The 13,539-nt window shown below is 52.0% G+C and overlaps 3 protein-coding genes across 3 annotated transcripts; 1 reads left to right on the top strand and 2 right to left on the bottom strand.

Annotated features, from left to right (window-relative positions):
* Positions 1–1,192: 1,192 nt before the first annotated feature.
* Positions 1,193–3,717, bottom strand: DACRYDRAFT_62153 (WD40 repeat-like protein). Its single transcript, XM_040775690.1, has 3 exons — positions 3,504–3,717; positions 1,640–3,454; positions 1,193–1,561 (listed from the first exon to the last, which is right to left on the bottom strand). Exons 1-3 carry the CDS (start codon positions 3,630–3,632, stop codon positions 1,376–1,378), a joined length of 2,130 nt encoding a protein of 709 aa, XP_040632490.1. The 5' UTR covers positions 3,633–3,717; the 3' UTR covers positions 1,193–1,375.
* Positions 3,718–5,799: 2,082 nt separating this feature from the next.
* Positions 5,800–7,789, bottom strand: DACRYDRAFT_20027 (CMGC/GSK protein kinase). The gene is made up of 8 exons (XM_040771768.1): positions 7,638–7,789; positions 7,382–7,581; positions 7,243–7,326; positions 6,843–7,191; positions 6,600–6,793; positions 6,365–6,551; positions 6,153–6,315; positions 5,800–6,097 (listed from the first exon to the last, which is right to left on the bottom strand). The coding sequence occupies exons 1-7, from the start codon at positions 7,675–7,677 to the stop codon at positions 6,182–6,184; spliced, it is 1,188 nt and encodes a 395-aa protein (XP_040632489.1). The 5' UTR covers positions 7,678–7,789; the 3' UTR covers positions 5,800–6,097; positions 6,153–6,181.
* A 2,647-nt stretch (positions 7,790–10,436) lies between these two features.
* DACRYDRAFT_20026 (glycoside hydrolase) lies at positions 10,437–13,508 on the top strand. Its single transcript, XM_040771767.1, has 12 exons — positions 10,437–10,672; positions 10,723–10,920; positions 10,975–11,060; positions 11,119–11,191; positions 11,242–11,358; positions 11,410–11,628; positions 11,674–11,986; positions 12,036–12,177; positions 12,226–12,769; positions 12,820–13,214; positions 13,261–13,363; positions 13,411–13,508. Exons 1-12 carry the CDS (start codon positions 10,468–10,470, stop codon positions 13,437–13,439), a joined length of 2,424 nt encoding a protein of 807 aa, XP_040632488.1. The 5' UTR covers positions 10,437–10,467; the 3' UTR covers positions 13,440–13,508.
* Positions 13,509–13,539: the final 31 nt, after the last annotated feature.

The raw sequence follows: 13,539 nt of genomic DNA, 5'->3' as shown, positions 1-13,539 counted from the left end.
TGGTGAGAGGGAGGGGTAGTTATATGCTCCTGAGAGGGATTGATGGAGGGAAAGAGGATGATGATATGCCGACGTCAGTGGGTGAACGAAGATCGGACAAGGGCGAGTGCATGTGCAGCCCTTTGTGGGGGAAGGGAGGAGAGACCACAGGGAAGAGCGGGAGAGTGAGATGTATGCTGCAAATATCCCACTAAACGGGTCTCAGAAAGGGAGAAAGGGAGAGGGGGCCTGGACTCTTTTCGTCCGGTGAATGAAGCTTGACTAGGTGCCCTGGGAAAGTGTATGCTGCCGAGGTGGGTGAATACCGAGTAAACAAGCAAGCAACAGACGCAAGCAAAGCAAAGCAAGCAGCAAGCAAGCAAGGCGTCCTCTAGTTCTCCCTTTCAAGCTGAATGAGCGGTCAGGCCGTCCACCGCCTTAGTGTGCGCTGGGAGCTCAGCTGGGAGCTGGAACAGCAGGGGGAAGAGAGCCGTGGCCAGAGAGGCTCGCTAGCTGCCACACCGTGTGCGCTGGTGGCACTGGCCGTATCCGTCCCCGCCACATTAGCTTCCGCTGACACCCGTTCCTGCACGCTTTCCAGCGAAGCAGCCTACTTCCCCAAAATGGGCGAATCAAAATCACGTATTTCGCGGGCCGAAACCTCGTCTCACGCTCTGTACAACAACGGCCTATCATTCCCCAGAAGCCAGCGTATAGCAGAACCTCAGAAAAGCTATATTCATTTTCAAAGTTCAAACATGCCGCAGTAGCCGCACTCGACATGTGCTCCAAACCATCAGCTTCTGCTCTTCCCAAATCCTATCGTTTTAAGCCCTTGACCACGGTCCGCCCGGTTCCTCTCCCTTATAGCCCCATGCCCGATATCGCCATCGCAACACAACAGGGCATTTCAGTCCCGACCAACCGACCACCGTGGCTCTGTGCAAGCCGCCGGCAACCCACCTGAGATCGGGCACGCATCATTTCCGTTGCTTGCACACGTTTCAGGCCGTTCATTACAGCATCTCATTCATTCCCCTTGCCGCCCTTGCCGCGCGATCGACGTTACTCGCTCCCCGTGTGGGATGCAGAATGCTTTACAAATTAGGTACATACATACAATGATTGTTTCAACATGAGCGGTAAGGTATCGCAGGGTCGGAAGGACACCCGCATGCCGCAATGCAAAATACAAGAATATGGGAAATCCCGCGGGTCACGCAATCCAGGTCCGCAAAGATACAAGAAGCAACACGTCCGCAAGGGGCCGAAATGTCAAATGCAAACAGAATGCAAGAGAAAGGAAGGGGCGAAGCATGGGAATAAACCTCTCAAATGGATATCCACCGCACTTGCCGGGCTTCCCACAATCGCGATATAACCCTCTGCCATCCGCTCATGCCGCAGGGGTAGGAGAGGACGAAGCCGGTATTGGTTTGGCATCACGCGCAAAACTCCATATCTTGACGGTGCCATCGTCGCTCCCTGATATGATCTTGTCATCCCCCAACGCAATGCACGTCACCGCGCCATGATGTCCCACCAACGTCGTGATACATCGACCTTGTTCACGGACCCACACCTGGAAAGGTAAAGAAGCATCAGTAAGCTGGCTGATTACAGAAGGAAGCCGGGAAGCAGTAAAAGACCAGGTGCTCACTTTGATTGTTCGGTCATGGCTGGCAGACACAAGCCGCAATCGGTCACTATCAACAGCCCATACGCCCTCAATGTGCCCGAATAGCGTTTTCGTGCATCGCCCACTTTCAACATCCCAGACCTTGATTGTGTTGTCAAGGCTGCCTGAAATCAGCATCGGAACAGGCCCTGTGCGCTTCTGCACAGGTAGTTTGCGATTGGCTGCGCGTTCGTGGTCATGCGGCTCATACGTGGCAGAAGGATGGAAGGCAGGGGAATCGTACCCGGGGTGATTCGCCGGCGGCACGGTGGGAATTGATACAGACACAGGGGCGAAACCGGGCAATCCGGATGGTAATTGTGTATATGGATGGTTGAAAGGCTGAATGGCACCGAGTGCCGGCTGAACTGGCTCCTCTGTCTCTTCTGACCCGTCACCAACAGAAGATTGGAATTGGCCTACAATCTCCGAGTAATCTGGCTCTCGCGGTTCCGCGGCGCTATCAGGCTCTTCGCACCCTTCGTCCAACAATAATAACTTGATCGACTGCACCTGTCCAACGTGGCCATGATATTGCCTGACGCATTGTCGAAGATTAAGGTCCCACAAACGAATGACACCATCGTCCGACGCAGAGAATAGCATCTTGCCAGCATCAATATCAGGCAATTGATGTGACCCTGTCAACTCGCTAACATGGTCGGAGGACCCTGCCTTTGAGTCCCAGATCGTTACCGCATTCACCCAATCTCGATGTCCGCGTAGAGTGAAGCATTCGCCGGTACGCAAGTTCCAGACCTTCACTGTCGTATCAACGCTGCCACTTGCCAGCACATTGCCGTCAAACTGGAGACAGACAACCCCCTCGGTGTGACCCTCTAATGTCCGAACACATTGCCCGTTGCGCCAGTTCCACACTTTCAGCGTATGGTCCATTGAACCGGTGATCAGCTTGACCTCGTCAAATTGCAGGGCTCGTATCGCTCGAGAATGGCCGCGGAGTGTTCGGATTTCTTTGCCAGTTTCGAGGTTCCATACTCGGGCCGTGCGGTCATAAGATCCAGTGATAAGCACGGGGAAAGACGGAGTGTGCAAGTCTTCAGAGTACTGGAGGCACATGACACCTTCTGTGTGGCCCTGAAGGGTAGATACGACATATTGGCCCTTGCGCCAGTTGCATTCGACTTGATGCCGTTCGTGATACACATCCTTCCACGGGCGTGTCACGCACGTTGGTGCTGTGGCAGGCATAGGACAGGGTGATAAGAAGCCAGACAGCGCAGGGGAATCGATGGGCGACACAGGCGAGGGTTCCGGACTAGTAGACTTGTGGCGCTTGGAAGGGGATTCGGAGGGATAGACATCCCGGTCGAGCTCATCGATAGTGCGCTTGGACTGGGCGAAGCTACTTGGCCTCGCAGCAATCGTTGGTCGGCCAGCGATGCCTGGTGGCCAGTTCTTCTTTGCCTTGAGGAATGGCAGACCCCAGCCGCACTTGTGACACTTGCGCTCAATGTGTTGCTCACACATAGTCTTCCACAGGATATCATCGTTTGAAAGACGGTTCCAATTTCGATTTACTTGGGCGGTTTTGGTTAGAGTGGTCGCATCGAGATACGAAAGTACGCGGAGAGAAACTTCGGAAGGGAACAGGGTGAAAGGGTCGATGCGAATGATGTCCCGGAGTTGATCAGAAAGCAGGGACAGCTCGGTGAAGCAGCACATCGTCAAAATCCCACGCAATATAAGATCTCGGCGCGCGTGGGAAGAGGCACTGAACGAGGCCCATATCTGTGCGATAGCAGATCGCTCTTCATCGGGAAGAAGATCAAGGGACTGTAACCCTGTCAGCAAGAGCGCATACCTCTGCGGTGCATATACTCACATGTTGCAGCTTTAGATTCGTTCCTTCATCTGCCATCCGCTGATGTCGGATACATAGCTTCCTTCCCGTGGGTGCAGGAGGGAACAAGGTTGTACTGAGATCCTTCTCTTCCTCCAACGACTCTTCCATTGGTAGATCTTCCTCGTGAGGGCTGATCAAGGGTGGCACCTCAAACAAGCTGGTCGTTGTAAGCTGAGGCGACGGTGACGGCGGTCTGGACGATCGGATCAAGAGATTCTGAGGTGCAGGCACGGTATCGCAAGTCTTGGAATTCGCCATGGATGAGCTGGAGTGTGAGTGATCCATGATGGGCGCTTTATGAGTAGAGAACGACCAGCGCTCGTTCGCTTGGGCTGTAACCTCAAGACCGGTCTATAGGAGCAGGTACTTATGGGCGGAAGTATTAAGGTCTCCGCCAGTCTGCGGGGGTTGCACGGGACCAGAAGGTACGCCTCGGAAGCAGAATATTTTGTATCAAGGCGCGATACTTGCGCAATTGGACCTCAATCTCGGCGGCTTGGTTAAGGCAAAAGGGCAAACGACAGGCTAATGATCCCCATCGATGGCGAGCTCAATGGCGCTACACGGCGAGAGCACGCAATGGAGATCTTCATTGAACGTCTGGAAACTGCCGACAATTTGTTTGACTCGCATGTTTTTTGCTGACGTGCTCATGGCGGATACCGACGAGGATCACGCGAAAGCTGATGATGTGCGATGGACGTCACAACTTCGTACTACTGTTGTATGAGATTACCTGATTTGAAGAACGTCTTGCGTCACGCGGACACAAGTTATAAGCGCACGGTGCTTTCAACACATAAAGGCGTCAACGGGAAGTGCAACATAATTCACGATGGGCGCTTGATGCATAGGTGGAGGGGGAGAGGTAACAACAGGAGGTAACAACAGGAGAGGTAACAACACCCATTTGGTGTGGAAACTTTATTGGGCGGAAGTATTAGGATGCAAACCTTTTACATCGTTGCCCATTTTTGGACGGCTTTCTCTGGCGCCTGTCACGATCTAGAGCCATTGGATTTTGGTTGTATCGAGCTGATGGCATAAAGTGCCAGTGCGAACTTCGGTAAAATTGTCAGCCCTGCGTTTACATCTTCCAGTGAGTCTTTCGTCCACAATATTGACCTCCCGAAGTGTCATTCACAAAAGCCGAACTGAACAAAGCTGGTCTTCGATGGGATATTGAATCATTTATCTGTCTTTTCGCGTTATCTCTTATAAGAGGCTCTCTGGCAAGTGGCTGGCCAATGATCACTGCTCGCTGCTTTTCCCACGGATCTCCGCGAAGAGGAGCCGTGGCACCTTCGTCGTCTGAGTCGACGTCATTCCCGGTTCTACCTCCTCTAATGGAGCCCACCTAAGCCCACGAAGATTTCTTTTGCCTGCTGAAGAACGGAGTCGAGTATGCCGTTGTGAAATGGCGCAAGGCGATCCTGATGCGCCCTGTTGACAACTGTAACTCCATCCATCCATCGTGCCCGTGGCCTCCTTACTCCTATTCTCGGTGTTCCTCTTGTCCGCCCAAGGCTTGCACGTATTTCTCCCTCTAGGCACGGTCCGACCATGTCCAGTCTCTCGAAGGGAGAAAGATCCAGGTCAATGGTTGTCCTACGAAAGAAGTGTTTGTCAGCCCGGTATACGACCGCGAAGGGCGGTGTCTTAGCGGAGACAAGTATCCGCAAAGACAGCTATATTGCTGACCTCAGCATCTAACACATCGGGGGATCAGTTTCATTTACTTGTAAATAAATCGGCATCGACTCTGTTGCGATCAGCAACTACGCCTCGTGCGACAAGACGGCAGAAGCCTTCACCGCCGGGAGCCATCCCGGCTCCCTCGTCTAGCACACGGCGAACTGCGAAGATCGCATCGTCGGCCAACTTCACTCAAACCACAGTCAAGGCGATTCTACCAGCAACCATGTCACGTATTACACCCCTGCCTGGTACTTGTTGGATCAAATCAAGAAGCTGTACAAGTTTGCCGAGTTCTACCCTCCACACAGTCAGCTTGATAACCCCGTTTGCTTCCTGCTCCCCGTCTTTGCGCTCCTCCAGCCTGCCACGATTCGTTCTGTCTTGCAATTCCCATCAATAGCTACCTCGATGATACTATACAGCACGAGCACGCATTAAAGATCCTGACAGAAGAATCGGAGACTGCCGACATCCTTTGCGCTTACATGTTCTTTCGTTGACGTGCTCATGGCGGATGCTGACGGAGGATCGCGCGAGATGATGTGCAAGACAGTCACACCTTACATAGCTTGCTGGGCATCTACTACTGTATTGGGTTACCTCGTTCCAACAACAGTTTGCGTCACATGGATACATGGTACGAGCAGCACTTCTTTAGAACGGTGCTTTCCACAGCAAGGGGTGAACGGACATAAGGAGAATGGGGAAGGAAGAGTAAGCGTGACTAACACAGGAATATGGTGCAACGAAGTGGAAAATAAGATGAGACGTGATGCGCATTGTGACCAGAGAAAAACCGATGGATCACATAGAGGAGGATGAGTTGCGGTGGTCGTGAGAAAAACAAGAAGAGAACATGAGGCGGTGGATGGAGTCTGCCATAAGCCGCGTCAACACCTTGTGTGGAATAGCAAGGCCATCAAAGCGAACCCGCTCGAGATGAAAAATACAGGCCTTTCCTAGTCGAGCGTGATACGCAGTTGCTCGAGAGGTATAGGCACGAAAGTATCTAAGTTGATGCCGTGCGCACGCAGCTCCGGCTCGGCATGTGGGGGGACGAGCGTCCGATTGAGATCGGGTCGGATCGACAACTCTGCAGTAGTTTGAGATACGATAACATCAACAAAATCGCGCACACGGACCTTCTCTGGTGAAGTTGAACAGCACCGGCAATGGTTTGCCGTTCGGCATGCGTGTTCCCTCTGCCCGAAGCTCGTCGAAGAAGGGGTGACACATCGCCTCAACCGCCGACAATCTGACAGTCGGGGTGTACTCCAGGAGGCGGGATACGAGATCGATCGCATCCGGTGAAGTCCGCGGCCGGAAGACCTGATCTTCGTGAGCGCTTATTGCGAGAGGAATTGGGAAATTGGATACCTTGGAGAAGGGATGAGGCTTGATCTGAGGGAACTTGTGTTCCATATAGTTGGGGTTCATGGTCTTGATTTGCTCCCGGGTGGGAGTGCCTAGCACCTTGATGATCTCAACCAGCTGATCAATTCCACTCTCGCCTGGGAATAGGGGCTGCCCCAGCATGAGCTCCGCCATGACACAGCCTGTCGACCATATATCTAGGGACGATATTAAAGCTAGTCACACGAGTCAATTAAGAGTACGCACCAATGTTGGTCGAGTAGTTGGTGGCACCGAAGATCAACTCTGGTGCGCGGTAGTAGCGTGAGCAAATGTAGCTAACGTTTGGCTCGCCCGCGACAAGTATCTTGGCACTACCAAAATCGCACAGCTTGAGAACACCAGTGGCGGGGTTAAGGAGCAAGTTCTGAGGTTTGATATCTCGGTGACATATACCAACCGAGTGGATGTAGGCGAGAGAACGCAGAAGTTGGTACATATACAGCTTGATTTGAAGAGTAGGCATTTGCTGCTTGAGCTTCACATAGTGACGCGACGCGCGGTACACCGTCTCGGGAACATATTCTTGAACCAGATTGAGGTAGACTTCCTCCTTCTGCACCGCCATCAGAACCAACATCGTACCTCGCGTAGTGACATTACGCACCTTGTCCCCATTGGAGTAGAAGAATGCTCTGAGTTCAACAACGTTGGGGTGGGAAACGAGACGCATAATTTGTAGCTCTCGGTTCTGTGGACACCATGGGTTAATTCGTTCCAAACCGACTCACAGGACCCTCACACACCTTGAAACGCTTGTCCTGAAGCACCTTCTTTATAGCAATATCCTCATAGTCTTTCGGTACGTTGAGCATGCGTGCTTGGAAAACGACGCCAAAGGAACCGTTCCCTATAACTTTGCAATTGGTGTAGGATATGTCTTTCTGCTCCCCCGTCCTCCCGTCAGATGCGACGACCTTAACGACCCTATGGGGATCATCGACGGCTAGAACATAGAAAGTGTCAGCACACCGCTAACGGCACGCGACCCAGGGCACTGACGGGAGATGCGAACGCCATTGATGGGGCCATGTGTTGCCATTTGTTAGATTTCGTGAGCGACGACAAGGGGGACGGGGAAAGACGTGATGCGAAGGGAGTTGCAGGGGGGAAAGGGATGGGGGATGGTCGAGGGGATGAGGGCGTGAAGTTGGGATAGCGATGGAGGGGAAGAAGAGGATGAAGAAGACAGGAAGCTTGAGGATGTATGTCGAGGAGGACGACGCCCAGGTGTGGCTAGTCTGGTGCGGGTCACGCGCTGCACAGCCCGAGGGACCCCGAACCATCCCAACCCTTTGGCACACGGGTCTAGTGGAGTCAGTCTGCTTGATGCTCTCCTACGGATCTGGTAAGCGATGGGAACCGCTGCGGACCCACCCGTGCACGGTTGCTGCCCCTTTTTTTCTGACTTCCCCCCTAAAAATTTTTTGCTGATAAAGTCATTGTTAAAAGTAGAGTTGACGCCCCATGACGGGTCAAAGTAGCGGATCTCCGGAATCTTACGCTGAAGTCAATACGTGCCCGTGCTTTGGGGTCCTAACCCATGCACCTGGCTCCGTCCGTCCCGCTTCCCTCGTCACTTGCACCCTCTTTCGTCGTCCGACACGCGCACGGCCCCATTCAAACTATTTTGCTCCGTTGCTATTGGTTTTCATCAATGAACTCCTTGGCAGATCTATGGCTTCCTCTGCCGATTCCTGATACACGCGGCTTCCCAACCACTATAGGCTGAAGATATTGATCACGCTTAACCTGCCCCTCACCGAACAACGAGCCTTATCGTCCTTGAGAAGCTTCTTCTTGATTTTCATCTTGCGCGTGGCCAGACGCGGCATCCGGACGGGTGACCACGTCAGATAACGGTGTAGTCCGAAGAGGTCAAATCATGCACGGAACGGAGTCTGCCGTGCGCTGCGGTTACGATTCAGTGGTAATCTGACGTATCCTTCCCATGTTGGGTGATGGTTTGCACAAATACAACTCTTCTAGGGTGCATTCTTCGGCATATCCTGCTATCTCACACGCCTCCGGCATTTGTGAATCAATATGTTGGAGGAGTCTAGTCTATGTACTGAGCCCATGCAGTTCGGCTTTGTCTAGGCGTGCTTGTGATCCCTGTTGTATCCCTTCTCATTATACCACCTGAGCTGTCTAAGAGTGCGATTTACCTTCTTTCGGTCTTCGAGATTTCATCGCCATACACCGATCGCAGCCTCGGCGTCTCGCCCAAAGGGGACAAGCCTTCTCCCTACCGAATTTGGGGCTTGGCCTCGTGACGCGTCTACGCTCATGGCACTGAAACAATTCTGCCGGGCGAGCTTCCAAAGTGCGCCCTACCCACTTCCGGTGCCGCCACTCCTTTCAGGAGACGCGTTGATACTTACAACAATACGCAAGAATTGTCCAGGCTCAACTCCACGGGCGAAGACGGAGTGGACCACATACGAGTGACCTAGATCCAATTGGTTTACCTTTACCGTACCGCATCCAAAACAACCTTGCTTCTTCCTGTGGAGGCAAGGTCGACAGGCTTCTCTTTTCAACACTACGTTCTTCGGCCTATCAACTACAAAGCTGGCACGAATGCGTGTCGTACTTCCCGATAGCCTGCCCCGAAAACACGGAGGCGAAAGCAGAAGACGCCGGAATAATATGTATTCTGCCTTGCGTTTTCCGGACAATAACTCCAGGCTGTCTACCTCATTCCGGCGGCACAGCTATCTTTCAGCCGCGCTGGACCTCGCTAGCTACCCGCCAAAATGTCGCTTAGGCGTTTTGGGAAGTGTGGCACATTGGTCACACCAGAGGAAGGGGTGGTTCGATCGACGGAGCTGTGGTCGGCTGAGATCGAGCACTATCTGGACATGAATAGGCCTCGTGTTTGTGGTGGAAATTGACGGTGATCTGTACCTAAATGGTGAAGCGAGCTGATCCACCTTCTGAATATCTCGGAAAGTGGCGGTATCTCACGGCGATTACCGTAAAGGAAAGGATCTCTCTCGACACTGGCACCCGCAGCCATCCAGGCCCACGGTACGTAAAGTGTGCCCGTACCAACTGGAAGGGGGGACCTGAGGTATTGGACAAAAATTTCTGAGCACGAGGCGGTCAGTGGGAGAATTCTGTACAAAGATCGCCTGGAGTGCGATTACCAAAGGGACACATTGAATCGGGAAACGTAGAGAGAGACTTCCTCAGTGCTTCCCACATGAGCCTTGATCCTTGATGTGGCAGCCAAGTTACCGTGACTGGCGACCTCACCTTCCACCTGAGTATATCGGTACTCCGAAGGCGATCGGTTTCCAGGCTTTTATGCTATTTAGGGAAAGGTAGGCACTCGCGGCAAGATTCTATTTCCTCTGTTTTGGTCACGGTGAAAAGGCTGTATCCACTGTGCCATGTATCCACCGTACATATTGCATTTACCATTCATGTCAGACTGACCTGTGTGAATGGGTCCATGGTCATGGGAATGCTCCATAGACCAATCACACTTCAGTTAGCCATGCGCCAATAGAATTTTGTGGTCGGGTCTGGAGTTGGAACAGCAATTCGACCGTTTCATGGGATCTGATGCAACACTCTTCCTGGATAGCGGAAACAATCAAGCTAGGCTTCCTGAGTTAGACAGCAGAACCGAAGTCAGTATCAGGAAGCCGTCCAGTCTGGTGATCAGCCCGACGATGTCGGCATTGTCGCCGTGCAGAAGTGCCTCTGCATGGTGTTTGATCGCCGAATGCCTCCGATTGTCATCTTGGTCCCTGAGCCACGTTGCCAGTCGCGTCTCCAACTTTGCGACTCGTCCGTTCGAGAGGCACGTCTTCCTGGCACTATGCGGATACTGTACTTGTTCTTCGCCCTTTTATCAATCGTCTTTGTTAAGGGCTCTGAGAAGACATCAGAAGAGAATGAATCCCAGTCGCTCCTCTGGGGCACTTATCGGCCGAACCTCTATTTCGGAATGCGCCCGAGGCTACCGAAGTCCCTGATGACGGGGTTGATGTGGTATGGCGTGCAACACTTGACGGCATTCACCAGTGAGTACGATGCCTCCAAGACTTCGAGTTTACTCCGACACACTGTGTAGGTCTTCGACATTCCTGTGAACAAGGAGACAACCTTCGGGGCTACACTTGGACGGAACACGATCCTCGGGATGGCGGCGTCGAGGTTGTGCGTGATGAGCTCAATAATCTTGATCTACGTGTGGAGTGGTTGAAGACACACGAGGGAAAGCATGGGGGAAGTTGGTCCGTAAGGATATCTGGAAAGCCGCTGGATACTTGTATGCTGTTCATACCCATTGTCGATCTGAACTTTGTCCACTTATGTGCTGCAGCCAGGCCATCGTTGAATTCCCTCATATTCTATGCAGGATTAGAAGGATTTGGAGGGCTTGAAATGGATCAAAGACAGCTTTCTCAAGTGAGATCATCAAACTTTATATCTGGTGGTCTGCATTAACGCGGCTTTCTTGTTTCAGGTGCCCGAGGGTCCTCTCGCGCTGACTGGGCGTACTCCAGAGCTTGGAGAATTCAAGATGAAGTTTGAAAACGGTAAGAGCTCTCCATTTTGTCTGGAATTTAGACTGATATGTTCTCATCAGGGCCCGAAAGTAGATACGTGACACGAGGTCGTCGATGGGAGGATTTCGTCGCCGTATCTTCCCGCACACATGTTGCTGGTATGGTCGTTGCCGATGGTACTATTTGGCAAGCTGAGGGTAAGGGTTTGCTTATGATCTTTGAGCCCCTATCTTACCCCAACCCTCAAGATCTTGTATCAAGAGCGCTCATGGCTCATGCTGAACCGCTTGTCACCAAGTACGGCGGAAAGGAGGCACCGGATGAACTTCCTGACGCTGCCTTCCTGCTGATGCTGGACGACCACATCGCACGAGGAAGTAACTTTTATGCAATACAGAAGATCTTCGACGGACCCTTTTCTTTTGATGTTCACTACGAAACTGCCGATTCCAAGCAGACTTTTGATCGTGAGTATACCTCGATCGTACTACGATGAGATCTGACTCGTACAGGGAAAACATTTACAACCAGCTTAGCTGCATTCAAAGAATCATTTGACACGCGGTTCAAGGATGTGTTCCCGATCCCGAAAGATGCTACCCCTGGACTTTTCGAATTCTCCAAAGCCATAACATCCAATTTGTTGGGAGGGATTGGTTACTTCTATGGAACATCCATCGTGGATCGATCCGTTATTCATGAATGGGATGAAGAGGACTCAGTCGATACTACTAAGCCATCCGGGGGTGGACCGGAACTGGCTGGACCTACACAGCTACTTACCGCGACGCCCAGTCGCAGCTTCTTCCCGCGAGGATTCTACTGGTTCGTTTCCCAATTCGCTTGATGACATCTTCTGAAGCTAGGATTTTAGGGACGAGGGCTTTCATCTGTTACACATCGGCGAATGGGACAACGACTTGAGCTTAGAGATACTCCGTGATTGGATGAAGCTCGTTGATGAGGATGGCTGGGTCGGGCGTGAGCAGATCTTGGGAGAAGAAGCACGGAGCAAGGTCAGCCTGCCACCCTTGGGCTGACTTTAATTCCTTATCCCGTTTCAGGTTCCAAAGGAATTCCAGACACAATATCCTACCTATGCCAATCCACCAACATTGGCCATGGCAGTGACTGCATTTATCCAGAGACTAAAGCAGATCGACGATCCGGCAGATATGGAAACACTGGGGCTGGGCGGTGCACAGCTTCCGTTGATTCAAAGGCCTGAAGCAGAGCACGGCAACGCTTTACTACGGGATCCAGAGGCTGCTCGTGCTTACCTGCACTCGATATATCCCACTCTTCGCCGCCATTATCTTTGGTTTAGGCGTACACAGAAAGGCCAAATCAAGCAATGGGGTCGGAAAGCCTCGTCTCGAACCGAGGCTTACCGGTGGAGAGGCCGTACGCCTGATCACGTCCTCACCAGTGGCCTGGACGACTACCCTCGTGCGAGGCCGCCCCATGTTGGCGAGCTGCATCTGGATCTGATCAGCTGGATGGGCTTCTTCTCGAGGACGATGAAGCAGATTGCAGGCTATATTGGTCAAGATGAAGATGAGGCGGAGTATGCAGCCATCGAGGAAGCCATCATCACTAATATCGATGGTGAGGGCTTCTTGACTGGTGACCATCATCTTAGCTGACTTTTTCTTCAGATCTTCATTGGAACAAAGAAGAGAAGATGTATTGCGATGCCAGTGTGAACGAAGAAGACGATTCATATCATGTTTGTCATCGAGGATATATATCTCTGTTCCCGCTCCTGCTCGGACTTTTGCCGCCTGATTCGCCCCATCTTGGGTCCGTCCTCGAACTTATGCACGACCGACAGCATCTGTGGTCGCCTTATGGTATTCGCAGCTTATCTGCGTCTCACCCTCTTTTCGGAAAGGATGAAGATTATTGGAGAGGAGCGATATGGATGCAGATGAATTACATGGCCCTCGCTTCACTCAAGAACATCTATACACAGCAACCTGGACCATATCAGAAACTCGCTCATCAGATCTATTCAGACTTGCGGCACAATATCATAAAGAATACCCACAAAGTACGTATGTTGTAATACGTGATACCAGCCTGCTCAAGGATCCTAGGAATTCGAACGTACAGGTTACGTATGGGAGCAATATGACGCAAGCACCGGGGAGGGCCGCAGAAGTCACCCATTCACTGGATGGACTTCATTGGTAACTCTGAGTGAGTGATTATCCTGCCCGAACTTCGACCGATCTAATGAGTTGTAGTCATCTCCGAAAAATACCCTGGATTTTGATCGGGGGCGGCATTACTGTAACGAGCATGTATACTGCCAAATTAATGCATTGTGACGAGTGTGAGGTGACCTCAGGAACAGAGCGGAGAGAACAACCTCA

This window comes from Dacryopinax primogenitus, assembly GCF_000292625.1.
Source record: "Dacryopinax primogenitus strain DJM-731 SS1 chromosome Unknown DACRYscaffold_2, whole genome shotgun sequence".
Classification (NCBI taxonomy): Eukaryota; Fungi; Basidiomycota; class Dacrymycetes; order Dacrymycetales; family Dacrymycetaceae; genus Dacryopinax; species Dacryopinax primogenitus.
This window is presented reverse-complemented; position numbering and strand designations above follow the sequence as displayed.